A 16,777-nucleotide genomic window follows, 5' to 3' on the forward strand; every position below is an offset into this window, starting at 1 on the left:
ATAATAATTATTATAATTACTTATTTATACATATTCTTATGAACTTTATTAAGTTTTTGTAGAGATAGAGAATTTACTTTTTAAAAGTATATTTTTCTTTATTTCTAAGATAGAAGATATGGACAAAGACGTTTAACTAAATTTAATTAATGAAAAAACCATATATTCAGACATTGAAGTAAACTCAAATGCTAAAGATAATTTCGATGTTAAAAGAGTTTGGGAGATACTCATTTTTTTCAAAAAAATTTGGAGATGCTTATAAACTAAATAGATACTTTAACATAGATGAAAGTATGGTGGCTTTAAAAGATAAAAGTACTCTGATACAGTATATGCCTATGAAACTAATAAAAAAAGGGGCTTCAAAGTAATGGTTGTATGTTGTGCCGGCACCAGATACGTGTTAAATCTTGAAATACAATAGGGAAAGTCAGAATTCGTGACCAAGCGCGCAGTCTTGGAGAAGGGGTAGTTTTAAATTTATCAACACTTTTTCATATTTTTTTGCTTCAGCTCCGGTTTTCGGTAAAGTTCCCACTAACACAAATTAAAATTTGTGTTTTAAAAAAATAAACATATAAAATAACATTTGTTTATTTATAGAAGTTGTCATTAATTTATGATTTATGAGAGAACTAGCGACTCATAGCAACTACCTGGGTTTGCCTATGCGTAGGTCCAGATCTTTTCGAGGCTTTTATCCAATGCAATAAAATAATATTAATTATCTATAGTAATAATTTAAAAATAACTAAGGCATTTGTAATAAATATTCGTTAATATTTTAATGCTCGTTACATCGAGTTCACTCGCGTGTACTCGAGGATGCACTCGTAGTTGGCAACTCACTAGCGAGTGACACTACGATCTTAGCAGTCGTATCTTTGCGCTTTGTTCTACTTGGATTGTCTCGAAAAACCTAGTGAGTGTTAATTGGTCTTATCGCGTAGACCGCGTGGCTTAATTTATTTGTTTTTTTAATACCTTTCTAAACGGTGAACGCAAATGATTGAATATGCGTATTGTCACTTCCATTGTGATTTTTTTAATCTAACAATCAATCAAAGGGCATATTCGTATCACTCATAATATACATATTAAAATATAAAAGAAGTTTAATGTGGCAAGTCATTCCTTAATGTATATGCGTATTATATATTATTATGTGAATCATCAACTCCACTGGGTGTTTTCCAGATCATATTGCGTGTCAATTACAAATAGTATTATCTAGTTTCATCACTATATAAACATATCAATCAACGTGTGTTTATGCACGTAAATGCATTTATGATCTAAATCGTTATTTTTTGCAGAATCAAAATGAAGGAGCTGCTAGTTTTCCTCTGCGTTGCTGTTATTGGGATTAATGCTCAACATTGTCATCAATCATACAAAGATGTTTGCGTTGCTGGAGGGGAATGTGAGTGTCTATCAATATTATGTATTTATTTATTATAAATTTCGACCTTGCGTTTTACTAAAGGACATATATTACAATGTAGATAAATGTTATCATCCTAGTAACTCAAATATCTACAATATTTTGTATTTATTGACTTTTTGATAGTCAAATGTCATTCAATCACTAACAACGATCGATTAACGGATAACAATTCTCATTGATAAATGATTTTACCAAAGTAATTTTATTTCATCAACACTTAATTTTCATCAACATCGTATGAATCGACATCCGATCAGAAAGTACATGAATCAAATTGCATAACTAATAGCGGCAAAGAAGATTAGACATTGCGTCATAAATTATATCATTATATCAATACCTCTGAAACAGATCATGCTTATATTAAAAGACCACCTCTTATGCTTATCTTAGATTACAAAAGCTGCGCCTAAATTATGAATTTTTTCAACAAGTAATATAAGAGTTGTTTGTATATAAAAATCGCTAATATTGTAAAGTTCACTGAAGAGGTTTTGACATTTAACCTTAATAGATATATATTTATCAATATTTGGTTTACCGATCATCTAACGTAATTTTTTCATAGCTATTTGTATAACCGTCAATAATTGGTTGTTAATGATACATAATACCCAAAAAAATAATTTACACATTTATTGTGAACAAGCAATTGAAAATATTCTTGCAATACTCACATATTTTATTAATTATACGACATAAAAAAGTTTCTAAAAGTATTAAATAATTTGTTTTTGTATCCCCCAACTATTAACCGATTACGCCACAAAATTAACGATTTATCTACTGATGAGTTTTTTTTAGTATCGGTTATTGTATTTTTTTTAGAATTTCATTTGCAATTGAATCGCAATGCTCTTTTCCTTTTTCTAGAATTCGATAGATGATTACATCGTATTGTGCCTGTATAAAATAATAGTGCCGGTAATATTACCAACGAGTAATCCATAGGACAGTTAGAATTACCTTATTTTTATCTCTAATGCTTAACCTACAAAAACTAAAACTAATTGTGCTACCATCTATGAAATGAATATTTGTCTATATGAAAGATAATATTATGACTTTACTTTTTCCTTGAATAAGGATCAAAGTGTCTTTAATATACAGACAAATTGAGATTGTAAAATGACACAAAGCCATGAGTTATATAATAAATTTAATTTGATTCACATTAGCTATGTTTTAACCTGCTGGCGACTGAAGCTTGAAACGCCATTAAATTATATATTTTTATTTAAATAAAAATATAACCTGTTTTAAATGTAAGGTAATTAGCTTTTCATTATGATCTTACGCGACCCACATATTGCAGACCATTGATAAATAATTTTAATAGATGTACCAATACAAGTCAAAAATTTTAAATGTTTTTTATTTTATTCTGAAAATATATTTTTAATTTACGCGTTTCCATACACCAGTCAGCGAAAAAGCCCCATCTGATCAAGTATTTATTTGGCCCATAATCTGATGATTCGACAACTCTTACAGACAGAAATATGTTCAAAATAAAAAAAATGTACTCATACATGCATATACTTTATAAAAAATATATAAAAACAATAACAAATGGTTGAGATTCTTTTAAAAAAAGGGCAGAACTTTCCTTCTTGTAAAAACGTGATTTGTAGCTAAAATGGAATCATCACTACTGCTGCTGTAATGGGTCATGTATGTTGCTTTTTTTAACATGCAATCAATGTTGAATTACTAGATGTGTATAATACATAAATAAGGAAAATATTTTGTATGATAATAAATATTTATTTTAGCTTTTATTCATATAAAACATTTTTTTATATATATATGTAATATTTAAAACATTTTTAATTACACTTTTTTTGTGTACAGAATCATTATTAATCATTTCACGCCTAAAATATTTCGTTCAAAAAACCGATATTATTTTCTTCTCCTTTTTAGGTAAATAATAAATATACATCAGAAAAATAATAATAAAAAAATTTCAGAACATTTACTCGAAAAAACGCATTTTCTTAGAGGATAATCTAAGTGAAAAATATCTAAAATAATTGTTTCATATAACGAATTGTTTATGCATTACTGTTGGACAGATTGGATACGAGTGAGCATTGGTCAGAACAGTGAACAATAAATCCTTTTCTGAAGAGAAAATCCAAAAAATTATCTTACATAAATGCACAAAGAATTCGTTTTATGGAACAAAGTATTTATTTAAATGCACATATCACTTAAAATATTTCCCTGTTTTTTTATAATATAATTGAACAATAGATATAATGATAAATAATATATAATTTCATCTTTGCTGGATTGTTTTAAATTCTGAGAAATGAAACAATATACGCATTAGAATAATAAAATATTGCTAAAATAAATAAATTACTAAATTCAAAAGAAAAAAAAACTAATCTAATGGATTATATGAAAAATACGCAGATATGCACCTTACGAAAGCTTTATTTCTATCTTATTTAATAATAAATTATAAACGTAGCAATGCCAATCTATTTTTTTAAATTTCACCAAAACATTTATGTAGCTTGTGCAATTTTAGAATTTCAAATAACAAGTTTGAAAATATTACATCTGCGAATTAAAATGATAAGATTGTTTAACTCTTTGGATGCTAAATATATCATTATTATATTTAATATATATTATATAAAATAAATGCTAGCAAAGATCGCTGTTGACGTCTTGATATTCGAAAAATTAAATTAATTTGGAACTTGTTAGTATGACAATGGCATAGAACAGTTTTTGAATGAATTTAATTATAATAACGTGTAGGAAGAATCGATGAATATGTGAAATAAAAAGTTTTTTTAAAAACACTAGCATCAAAGGGTTAATAAAAATGCACACTTTTACACTAGTTTTACTATTTATACAATGTTACTTATAAAATTAAAAATGCTATTTATAATTCATATTTGCTACTTATAAAATAAGAAATGCTATTTATGAAAATAGTATTTGCAATTTAAAACAAATTAAAATAAGTAAGTATCCTAATGATTCGGGCCTAACCCGTATGACATTGAAAAAACGATTACAGCGGCTACCTTCAAAATATCCTGAAACTCATAATATTTTATGCAAAAGTTATTTACTTTATTATAAATATAAAATGCCTAATACGTTTTCACACATTATTCTGTGAACAATAAACTTTTTGCTTTTAGTGAAGTGAACCAAGAATTAGTGCAGCTTTATGCATCGTTAAAAGAGCGTTCTGAGAATAAGGATCTATTCCTTAACTATAAATAAAATCATAGATTTTTTTCTATTAAGAAACAATAAAATATGACCACTTTAAGTACTGATTATCAACAATTGACTAATTATAAATATTTAACATGAGTAACCGTATGACACTATGTGATTAGAAAATATTGAGTAACTCAGAATCGTGTATAAATAATCAATATTCACAATGTTTATCGTCTCTGATATTTATATTTTAAAGGGTCATTATGCTGTCACTCTTAACACTAGATATTGAAACATCTGTTTAATTCATAACAAAAACATGGGTGAACCTACAGATCAAATATCAAAATCCATTTATAGCAAGAACATGTATGGTTTTAATTAAACCTTACGACTTTCGATGCATATTTTATAAGAAATCAAAATCACTAAAGGTATTTCCAAAAAAATAATATAATAACAAAAAGTATATTTTTTCAGCTTTAATCAACTGCAATTCAAGGTACGGATCAATCGAGCATGTAGAAAACGGCTTGAAAGATTTCATTAATCTTCAACTAGACAACTCTTACACTTTCCTGTTATTGGGTTCCCATTTCGGCGGTTATAAATACAACCGTCAGGGACTGCAAAAACTGTACAACAAGCTCAGTGATGAAACTTGGGATGCCACCATCGATTTGATTAAACATCTTACCAAGAGAGGTGTGTGCATCGACTTCTTAAATTAATAATTTCAATGAATATTGTACAATGAAGAATTAACAATTTTTAGGTAGCTCCATTGATAATTTTAAATTGAACATCGATAGCGACAAAGTCAACCCTGATGAATTGGAATCGCTCGCCTCAGCTGTGGACACCTACAAAAACTTAGCCGAGACTGCCCAACAAATAATAAACAATACTGTACTTGAACAAATCAATAACGAGGTATTTTTAAACTATATTAAATTTAAATCAAAATGAATTGCAACGTTTAATAATTGCGCTTTTTTATATAGCCGAAAATCAAACATCACAGCGACCCTGAGGTACTTTTAATTTTAAATTAATTTTAATCAAAATTGATTACAGCTTTTAATGATGGTGTTTTTTTTATTAGATTACACAATACCTCGAAGATAATTACCTTGAAAAATATGCTGACAAAATACGCCAGCTCGTTGGTTACAATCAAGATTTGAAACGCATGTTGACATCAAATGCAGATAATAAAGCTTTGGGATTAGAGATTTTCGACCAGTATATTGCCAAGTAAATACTTGTTCAGGGTTGTAGTTTATTCAAAATCACATAATGCTGTAAAAGATGCAAAAGAAAGACCAGTCTTTATTATTGTACATTAATGTCTTTCTTTGTTTCACCTGTACATATGTATAAGTAGATTTTGATTAATTTTTAGGGTTTTTGATATATATAGTGTAATGATATAAACGATCAAATTCTCATATGTGATTTTTAATATATACAAAATGTATAATTATTCCTATATGTACACTTTATGTCAATTATATTTTCATGTATTACTTTTTGTATTATATTCCGTAGTAATAATTTAATATACATATATAATTGGGACCTATGTTTTATTTACACTTACATTTACTTATTATTTTGCATTAAATAATAATATTTGGAGGTATACAAAACATTCCAAATGGTCCAAAATTTTTACTCTGGCCCATTTTTATGAATATCAGTCTTTTGCCAAATATGTGTGCAAAGTATAATGGGTTAAGCGCGTCATGAGCGTACATTTGAATGTGACGAAATGAAGCCAATAGGATTAAAGAAACGCCGGACTACTACAGTACTATAGTAAGTTTTCAGGAGGAAAAAACCCTCACTTGAGATTTCCTAATCAGTCTATAGATCAAATCAACACTGTATTATCTTAGTTGTTACCGATAATCAATTATTTGATTTAACTTCCAAATAAAGATACAATACATTGAGTCTTCGAGTGCAACCTTTGAACTTTATTTGATATATTAAGTACACAATTTTTATTAGTATTTAAATTCATTATTCATAGCTCGGAATATAAATAAAGGCATTTATCTATATATAAATGTTATCATATTGAAAAGATAAGTAAGTAACAACCATTAGATAGAAATTTCATCTCAAAATAAATTATACTTATTTTTCACAAATATAACTCGACTCATTGAAGGTCCGGCCCAGTTGAGATGTTATATATTAATATACATATATGAGTTCTCTATATAATTTGCTGCTATATCGACATCTCAAAATATCAACTACACAATTCTAGGAATTTTCTTGTATTTTTCAAAATTAATATATATTTTTAATGCGCTTCGTTAAGAAGTAAATTAACCCTTTGATCTGGTATTTTTGCAAGCCATTTCACATTTTGCTGATAAATAGTGGGCACCTATTTATACCATAAATTCATTAAATTAAATATTTTAATAAATTAAAGTGATTTTCAACCTTAAATTAAATAGAAGAAGCATATTACAAGGCTGAAATGCTTATGGCACCTTTAGGTTCTCAATGCGTACTGGCGATTTCTTGATTGCATCTATAGATGCTACACGGTATGAAGGTTAACTAAGGTTAATCCACTCTTCTTGCAATGTTAAGAGTCTGAAAATGCTAGCTTACTACATAATTCCAATCGCAGATTGACAAAAATTGACAAGTGGTTTGGTATTATGCTTCACTATCTAATAATAATATGCTCTGTAAGTATATATGTTACAGTGAATGTGTATTCTTCAGTGAACTCATATCCAAATACATTTTCACCAGTTTATTTTTTTACAAGCGAAAATATAATTTAATTGCCCCCCCCCCCCTCATAGCTACGCCACAGCAACTCATATCTCAAGGAAAAATAAGCGTAAGAAATACAGACAGACATCGCATCTCACATATTGCTCAATGGTTTGTCTGCACTTGAATATTACTCTGTTTAAAAAATAATAGCTATCCTTACCAATATTACTACGAACTTCTGATATGAAAGCATTGGTTAAAGTGTATTCAAACCAAATTTTAGTCAATATGAGGGTGCAAAAACAATTATTACTTCTCAGAAGTCAAAAATTCTCGTCAAAAGCAATAAATTCGTGCTGGCGTCGTCACAGTGAGAACGCTCGGTACGAGCGTTCTTACTGGAATGGCGACAGCACGATTTTATTGCTTTTGACTTCTGAGAAGGGATAATTGTTTTTTGCGCTCTCCTATTGGTCCCACTTTATAAGACCTATCTTCTCGGAGAAAAATATCCCTTGCTTCATAATCAAGGCTCGAGACGATCCATAACTCCCCATAAAAATGTGGCCCAGAAAATCCAAACTGTTATATATACCCCTGATTTATACAATGCTGTTGAAAGGGTATCAGCATATATATGAAGAAATTGTTGATGGGTTTGGTAAATATTTTCAAACCGTATACCATGACGCTGGGTCACATTCAGATTTTACTTATAATTACGATGAGACAGTGTTCATGTTGTAAATCAAAACCTTTATTTTGGTTGACTATGGATTTAACAAGCCAAAGTCCATTTTTTATTCAGAACCAGATTTTATCTAAGACTACGTTCTGAAAGGATGCAAATTTGGTCTTTTGAACCCTCTTTGGTTTATATTTAATTTAATTTTGAGATCCTTATATTTTCCAGAGTTATGGAGATGCTCTATGGTCACCCCGATTCATAATCCCACATTAATAATTACAAGCCAGTAATTGTGCTTCCAGCTCCTGCAAAATTATTTGAAATTATATTATATAGATACATTTTTAATCATTGCATGTGCTTCTCGTGCAGCAACATGGTTTCCATCAATCTCGATCCACTGTCACTAACCTTTAACAGTTTTTCTGACTTTATTTCGAAATCATTGAATTCTGGTGTACAAGTGGACCTAATACACAAATTTTGAAAAGGGGTTCGATAAAGTTAATCACGATTTACTTGTAAAAAATTGTCTAATTTTGTATTTACTGAAGGTTTTATATAGTTATTCTCAAATTACTTGACCAATACATATCAGTTCATCAAGTATGAAAACTCATTTTAAGAACGATATAAGACCTATGTCTTGGGTCAATTGCTGTTTCTATTGTTCATTAATGACAGAAATAGCAATGAATCGTTCAATTTTTTTATTATACATGAATGAATTGAAATTTTTTAGAGAGTAGTCGATTTTGGATTCCCTCGACCTGCGGGAGGATCTCAATTCTTTATGGAATTGGGCTTTCGATAACCGATTGCCTTTTAGTGTCAAAAAATGTCACACAATTTTATTTTCAAGGTCCTCGATGTCGGCGGAATACTCCTATCATCTAAGCGGATATATTCTAGACAGGCCTTAAGTGTGACTTTCGAAAAGCACTGGAAATTCAGCTTATACATTGTAGATTCACAGCAGTCTGCAAAAACTAGAAGCTGGCTCTATTATATGGATTCCAAGCGTAATGAGAAAAAGTACAGCATAAACTCCTTTAGTATTTATCAGGGCTGTGGAGTCGGAGTCGGAGTCGTGGAGTCGTGGTGTTTTGGCCGGAGCTGGAGTCGGAGTCGTGAAAAATGAGCAACTCCGAGCATTTATTAAATTGTGAAATTTATGAATTTTTAATTGCGTAATAATGAATGTGTATAGCGTATGAATATTAAACGTGTAGAAAAACACCAAAAATACCTTATAAAATTAAACTTTTTTGAGTCGGAGTCGAAGTCGGAGTCGGAGTCGTGTTTTTTTTTAACGACTCCACAGCCCTGGTATTTATACTTGAAAGAATACGGGTATAATTCGTTTTTGTTTTCATTTTGAAAGCACTGGGATAAGTTTCGTTTAAAACTCACAGAAGTGTTTACATAATTAAACACTTTTGAAAAATGCTTAAAGGCATATTTGACAACCCTTCGGTGCTCGAGTAGCTCCGAAGTGGGCCCCGGAGGTCCCTCATTGTTTTCGGTCGCATTAACTGTTCTTGCCTGTAACAGCTAGGATTGGGCACTTGCCAACTCTTCTCTAGCAAAGACCATCTGACTGCCTAATACTGTGCATCGATATATTGATATTTTCTCGTGCACATACAGGAGTTGGTTCAATTTATATTGAAGTGATTTGTGTCCATCCTTTTTTCGTGTTTTTAATTAAATGAGTATATATATATATATATATTTTTCAAATTGCTATATATTTTATGCTTTTGGATAACTTGACACATAACGTTAACTCGTTGGTTACACGACAACGTTTACAAGTATACAAATGAATGTTATTTATTAAATAACAAATTAATATTGTATTCCATTACAATAAATAAATATGTATTCTATAATATAAAATAATATATTTACGTCATTTTATTGTTTAATTTCAAAATTGGTGAAAAAGTCTGTCAAAACTGCAAATCTATTGATTTCAATTAACTTGGTTGAAAACAAAAACTATAAATATAACTGGATTGAAAGTCGATAACCTATTATTTTCATTATAAACTTCCTGTGAAATATAACTTAAATACAATTCCTAAATTTACATCCACCTTGCAAATATACTATTTTATATTATAGAATACATATTTATGCTAGACACCAAGCAGACATAGATCACATCCTTGCAGCAACATTGAGGCAAATACTTATGAATACATAAGAGCTAATAACTTGACGTAGTTTCATACCAGGCATCAACACCAATTACTTCCATCTCTCTTCAGATTTAACTATTAGGATCCATATACTTATGAATTCTTCCCTTGTTGACTCAAGTATAAATAATTGAAGATAAGTAATAAATAAAACAAGGTTTCACTTGAATCGATTATTTATATCAGTCTTGATTTTTTTTCAGGAATGTGAAAAATACAAAATAAATTATTACACAACTAATAATACAGCTTTTTGAAAACAAAAAGTTAAATGCAATCCTTAAAACCATACAAGACAAATATGTTGTTTTTCGATCCAGACTGACATCGATTCGGAATCGCCGAGACGTTTAGTATTCTTCAGCTCCCTCTCCTTCGCCCTCGGCGGAGTCCATGCCGACCTCTTCGTAGTCCTTCTCGAGAGCGGCCAAATCCTCACGGGCCTCGGAGAACTCTCCTTCCTCCATACCTTCTCCTACATACCAGTGGACGAAAGCCCTCTTGGCGTACATGAGGTCGAACTTGTGGTCGAGACGAGCCCAGGCCTCGGCGATGGCGGTGGTGTTGGACAACATGCAGACGGCACGTTGTACCTTAGCCAAATCGCCTCCGGGGACAACGGTGGGTGGCTGGTAGTTGATGCCTACTTTGAAACCGGTCGGGCACCAGTCTACGAATTGGATGGTGCGCTTGGTCTTGATGGTGGCGATGGCGGCGTTGACGTCCTTGGGGACGACGTCTCCTCTGTACAGCATGCAGCAAGCCATGTACTTTCCGTGGCGAGGGTCGCATTTCACCATCTGGTTGGCGGGCTCGAAGCAAGCGTTGGTGATCTCGGCGACGGACAGCTGTTCATGGTAAGCCTTCTCGGCGGAGATGACCGGAGCGTAGGTGACCAACGGGAAGTGGATACGCGGGTACGGCACCAAATTGGTCTGGAACTCTGTCAAGTCGACGTTGAGGGCGCCGTCGAATCTGAGGGAGGCGGTGATGGAAGACACGATCTGACCGATCAGACGATTCAGATTGGTGTACGTCGGGCGCTCGATGTCCAAGTTGCGGCGGCAGATATCGTAGATGGCTTCGTTGTCGACCATGAAGGCGCAGTCGGAATGCTCGAGGGTGGTGTGAGTGGTCAAGATCGAGTTGTAAGGTTCGACCACAGCGGTAGAGACTTGGGGAGCGGGGTAGATGGCGAACTCCAACTTTGACTTCTTTCCGTAGTCCACGGAGAGACGCTCCATGAGCAGGGAAGTGAAGCCGGATCCGGTGCCTCCTCCGAAAGAGTGGAAGATGAGGAAACCTTGGAGACCAGTGCATTGATCGGCCAACTTGCGAATCCTGTCGAGAACCAAGTCTACAATTTCCTTTCCGATTGTGTAGTGACCGCGGGCGTAATTGTTGGCGGCATCTTCCTTTCCAGTGATAAGCTGTTCCGGGTGAAACAACTGCCTGTAGGTTCCGGTGCGGACTTCATCTGAAAACCAGAGCGAGACGTTAAAACGGAAACGACAACGGACATCACTAACGAGCTCGAAGCGGCGACTCACCGACGACGGTAGGCTCGAGATCCACGAACACAGCGCGAGGGACATGTTTGCCGGCGCCGGTTTCGCTGAAGAAGGTGTTGAAGGAGTCGTCTCCGCCTCCTACGCTCTTATCGGAGGGCATCTGGCCATCGGGCTGGATGCCATGCTCCAAGCAATACAACTCCCAGCAGGCGTTTCCGATTTGTACGCCAGCCTGTCCGACATGTATGGAGATACATTCACGCTGAAAGGATAAAAACAAACGTCAATCTAATGAACATGAGAAAAAATTAATAGCCGCCATTTTGAGACAAGATTGCGGAACGGACGACCCTAGCAGAGATGAAACATTTCGACTAAGGGCGTTCTTTTCAAGTAGAAAATGTAACTGTATTGGCATATTTGAAAGTAGTCAAAATGACGCAGCACGAGGGTGCGGTTCATCAAGATGGCGGCCGTGACCGTTAGAAACCGCCGGCCGGCGAAATCAGGGTCACGCGATTAAATTGCCGTTGCCGGTGGACAGCTGAACGCGAGCTGTACATACGAATGCTCACCATTTTGAGGTTTTGGTTTTTTGATTCTTGAGAATTCGAGAAGATAGGTGCAGCTGCAACTGCGAGCGATTCGACCGACCGTTAAAGTGGCTAGCCAAACCGACTGTGCCGAGAACGGGTCGGACGGGTGTATTTATAGGCGAGATTCTACGGCGGCGCCGGCGCAGTACCGAGCCTCGCGATTGGTTGGTGGTGTTGCGCAGTGCGATGCACCACCAATCGCAGAGCTCCGTTCGCTCGCCCGAACGACGCCGCGTGGGATGAGAAGCTAACGATCCCGGCGTCCATGGCGAATATGATGTCACCGTTCTCCACCCGACGATTCGCATCGATCGATCGAACCTGCGACAAGACCTTTTACGAATAAAACTCGATTATAACGCATAAAACAATGAAACGAATCGTAGCCGCGATACAATTCGCTCTAAGCAACATTTAAAAAAAACCGTTAAGAATATTCCTTATACAATTACAATTTCTTTTACGTTTTACATCTAAATAAATCAGACTGTAACGGTTTAGACGTTTAGAGCATCGTGAGAAAGTCATTTTTGTGTCGATCGATACGCCTCGTTCTTCTTTCATGAAGAAAGTTTTCATATAAAGTTGTGTTAAAACTTTGCTCCCGCGAAGTATGCGACGATAGATCCCATTCGTTGCCCTTTTGCATATTTTTAGTAAACATATATAAATATAGCTTTTAGACATAAAACGAAGGCAGGAAATGCACTCGGAAATCTCATCTGAGCGACGCGACGTGGCGAATACGCCGCTACTTTCGTTACGGATGATAAATTCAAAGGAAATTACAAAACCATAAAGTTGTATTAATTACAATAAGAATTGTACGGTCCAGGAGCTTCATGGCCGTTATAATCATTGGGCATGATACATATAAGTACATAGTAGTATATGTAGATTTTTATCTCAATGTTCAACATGTGGGTAAAGAAGACGTGGGAGTGTAGTAGGTATATCAGCAAAAAAATATCATCCTTGATGTTTTTATGTCAATGATTTTATAACTACAATGTTCAAAATTCTGCGCCACTTACACTAAAACACCTTATTTTACCTTCTTAAATGTCTCATGGTAGCTAAAATATATAAAATAAAATATCCATAAAATTTGCGCTACGCGGCCAAATTAAAACTTGACTTTAATTCAATTAGGAAAATAATATTTTATCAACGCTTTTATTATATTACTTTGCAAATAAATTTTGAGTAAAAATTCTATAATTTTGCGATTTGAGAACTAATTACAATTGATACATATCTAAAGAAAAATCTTTGAATATTTTGTATTATGTAAAAAGTAATGCTATTAGAAAATGTTTAAATAATGTATAGTCAATCGAAGGTTTTAAACAGGGCTGTGGAGTTATTGGAAATTTTTCCCGAAAATAATCGTAAAATATTAAATTTGTTTTTAATTATTTTATCTATTTATTTTCATGTAAATAACAACAAAGAAGAAAGAACAAAAAATGATTAATAATTTTTGGTATACAATTTACGTGATTTTTCTGTACATATTGGAAATGTTGTCGAGTTCTGAACTTTTATGACAAGTTAGATGATGTGTTAGCGAATTAGGTGTGAAAGTAATTAGTAATACATACTATTTCTAATGTCATATGTAAATATGACCAGTGTAGAAAAATGATCCAGGATATCAACTTGGATTAGTGCCGCGCCATAGTATGTATCTATGTGTGACAACGCCAGCCGGTGACCGGTCGGCTGTTATTGGGTATTAAGTGCATAATAACTTTTGTTTACTTTATATTACCAACTTAAAACGCATGGCGCACGACGAACAATTAAAAAAATATTGGTCGGGGTTTACGACTCCGACTTCGCTTATAATGTTCCGACTCCAACTCATCATAGGAACGTCATTTCAACTTTTTCGAGAGGGGGGGGGGGGAGCAAAAGTTGGCCAGTCAGTGTCGTTTTCTTTTAATATTTAGATTTAATTAAAATTCATAGTATTTCGTTAAATGGCATGCATTTTTCTGAAAAAAAAAATATATTGAAACAATATTAAGTGAGAATCGAATGAAGCATATCTAAGCCGAATTTTGACCAATAGGAGAACGCAAAAACAATTTCGATTCCCAATTATTGTAAGTCGTTATATTGTTATAAAAAGTCTTAATATGAACGCTATATAATCGAGCGTTTCTACTGCGACAACGACTGCACGATTTTATTGCTTTTGACGTGGATTCTAAATAAAGACCCCCTTGAATTTGGCTAAAAAAATGCACGTCATTTAATGAAATACTATGAATCTTAATGACATTATACATCCCTCAAGAATTTTCTGTGAAGTTTGGCACAAATTCTTTAAAATATATTGCATTTAATACTTTTAATATTTTTAAATGAATTCATGCAACTGCAATGAAATAAAATTAAGTTAATAAATAATAGACATCATATCATTATACAATTACTATTTTTATTTTGCTTTTACTATGCTTCTTATTTTTTATATTTGTTCTTTTAAAATTTAATAATAAATATTTTAAGCTTACTTATTATATTTTTCTAAATGTATACATATTATATTTATAATTTTAATCTACTAAATAAGTTATTTCTTACTCACGTGGAATTAAGTAAATAAAATAATATAAAATAATAAATTCGTGTAGGTTAGATTTGGGTTTTTACAGCAAATGTAACTTACGCAAATGTTGAATTATGTTTCTTATACATTTTTGAGTAGCATATAATTTCAATAGCGCCTATCAGTTAAATTATATTTTTGTAACTAGAAATATATATCTACTGGTGAAAATTTTGGACTTCGCTAGTGAAAATATTACTACACCGAAAAATACAAATTTACTAGAGCAGTTATACATCGCATATAAATAAATAATGATAAATCTGTAATTATATATACATATTGCTACGTATGAAAAAGTTGAAATCATATAATTTTACTAGTACCTGACTGATAAATTATATTTTCACTGGTAAAAATATATATCTACCGGTGAAAATGTATTCTAATATGATTTTACTGAAATGACATTTTAAAAAATATTTTCGGGATAGATTCAAAACGTTTTTTTTTATTTTTTCTTTAAGGGATAATCCGAGAATTTCTGATTTAGAACCAGGAATGTCATTACAGACTATCGATTGGAATACATAATTTATAAAATAAATGGACTTTCTTCAAATATATGTATAACATTCTTAAATCGACGAGGTATCTACGTGGGTTTATCGACAAAACAAGTTTTTGGACCTTAGAACTATTATCGATCGGCTGAAATAGCAGGCGAGGTCTGAAATGATAATTAACGTATTTCATAAAAACCTTTTTAAGTCAACTATAATAAATAGTAAATCATATACTGTTTTCAATAATGTTTCAACTGCGCACCACGTTACAAAACCATATGTACTAAAATGGTGGTCGTCTTTTCGATTACGAGACATATACCTACACAAGGATCGCAATACAGCCGCATACCCACACAAATCGAGTTTTCTATATGAAGCCAAATATAGACATGAGCTGTACCGCAACGCCCATATGGCGTGTGATTCATAAAAATGCACCATGATGCCTGCTAGCATGGCACGTACTATACTTCTCAAACATTTATTTATATGTATTATATCATATATGACGACCGCAAATGAATTCATCGTTCGTGGAAGTTAACCTACTTTATTATCAATGAAATAATATTAATTGTATTGACACATAAATAAACGATAAAATTTAGTTGACAGGTAATAAAGACAGTGGTGTTTCTCAAAATAGAGACCCTAATTTTGAAAGCACTGTTATAGCTACAACCGCGAGATATTTCAGTATTTGAGAAAAATACTAAGAATTATACATTTCGGTGGGTAATTTCATCCATTACTACGTGTCATAGAAGTACAACAGTTTTCTCACAAAAGGGTTTTAATTATAATTGTTGAAGTTAATGAACCTTGTATCAGATCTTTCTTCCCATTTTAACGAATGGAAATGGATGTTTTGTTTCATATTTGATGGATATATTTAACAATGTAAATAAATTAAACTTTTCCCTTTAGTTAAAATACATAATATTTATAAATTATGAATACCAAACTGTAACCCATTTAACAAATCTAGTGGAATTATTAATAAAATAAAAAAGATAATCGATTCAATCGATTAATAAGCAACACTGTCATTACGAAACGGAATATTATAATAAAATTCACGAAAACATACATATAACCTAACCTACTTATCTTGTGTATATTTTTTTATAAACTACAAAGAATGCAAATTTCTTATGCTATACTGTCATTGGGGCTTACTTTGTTGAAAACAATGTAGGTCGGACGGTTAAGGGCAAATCATGGAACATTTGATGCAATTATAG

General features: G+C 32.6%; 2 protein-coding genes across 2 annotated transcripts; one reads left to right on the forward strand and one right to left on the reverse strand.

The window, feature by feature from the left end:
• The first annotated feature begins 845 nt into the window (after positions 1 to 845).
• Positions 846 to 6,232, forward strand: LOC148239367 (ferritin light chain-like). The gene is made up of 6 exons (XM_088183041.1): positions 846 to 925; positions 1,320 to 1,426; positions 5,132 to 5,356; positions 5,427 to 5,584; positions 5,656 to 5,685; positions 5,757 to 6,232. The coding sequence occupies exons 2-6, from the start codon at positions 1,327 to 1,329 to the stop codon at positions 5,910 to 5,912; spliced, it is 669 nt and encodes a 222-aa protein (XP_088039167.1). The 5' UTR covers positions 846 to 925; positions 1,320 to 1,326; the 3' UTR covers positions 5,913 to 6,232.
• Positions 6,233 to 10,455: 4,223 nt separating this feature from the next.
• LOC148239368 (tubulin alpha-1 chain) lies at positions 10,456 to 12,490 on the reverse strand. Its single transcript, XM_088183357.1, has 3 exons — positions 12,384 to 12,490; positions 11,848 to 12,070; positions 10,456 to 11,774 (listed from the first exon to the last, which is right to left on the reverse strand). The coding sequence occupies exons 1-3, from the start codon at positions 12,384 to 12,386 to the stop codon at positions 10,648 to 10,650; spliced, it is 1,353 nt and encodes a 450-aa protein (XP_088039483.1). The 5' UTR covers positions 12,387 to 12,490; the 3' UTR covers positions 10,456 to 10,647.
• Between the last annotated feature and the right edge of the window lie 4,287 nt (positions 12,491 to 16,777).

Source organism: Plectrocnemia conspersa, unplaced genomic scaffold, assembly GCF_051122295.1.
Source record: "Plectrocnemia conspersa isolate PC_06_02 unplaced genomic scaffold, ASM5112229v1 ptg000001l, whole genome shotgun sequence".
In the NCBI taxonomy this organism is placed as follows: domain Eukaryota; kingdom Metazoa; phylum Arthropoda; class Insecta; order Trichoptera; family Polycentropodidae; genus Plectrocnemia; species Plectrocnemia conspersa.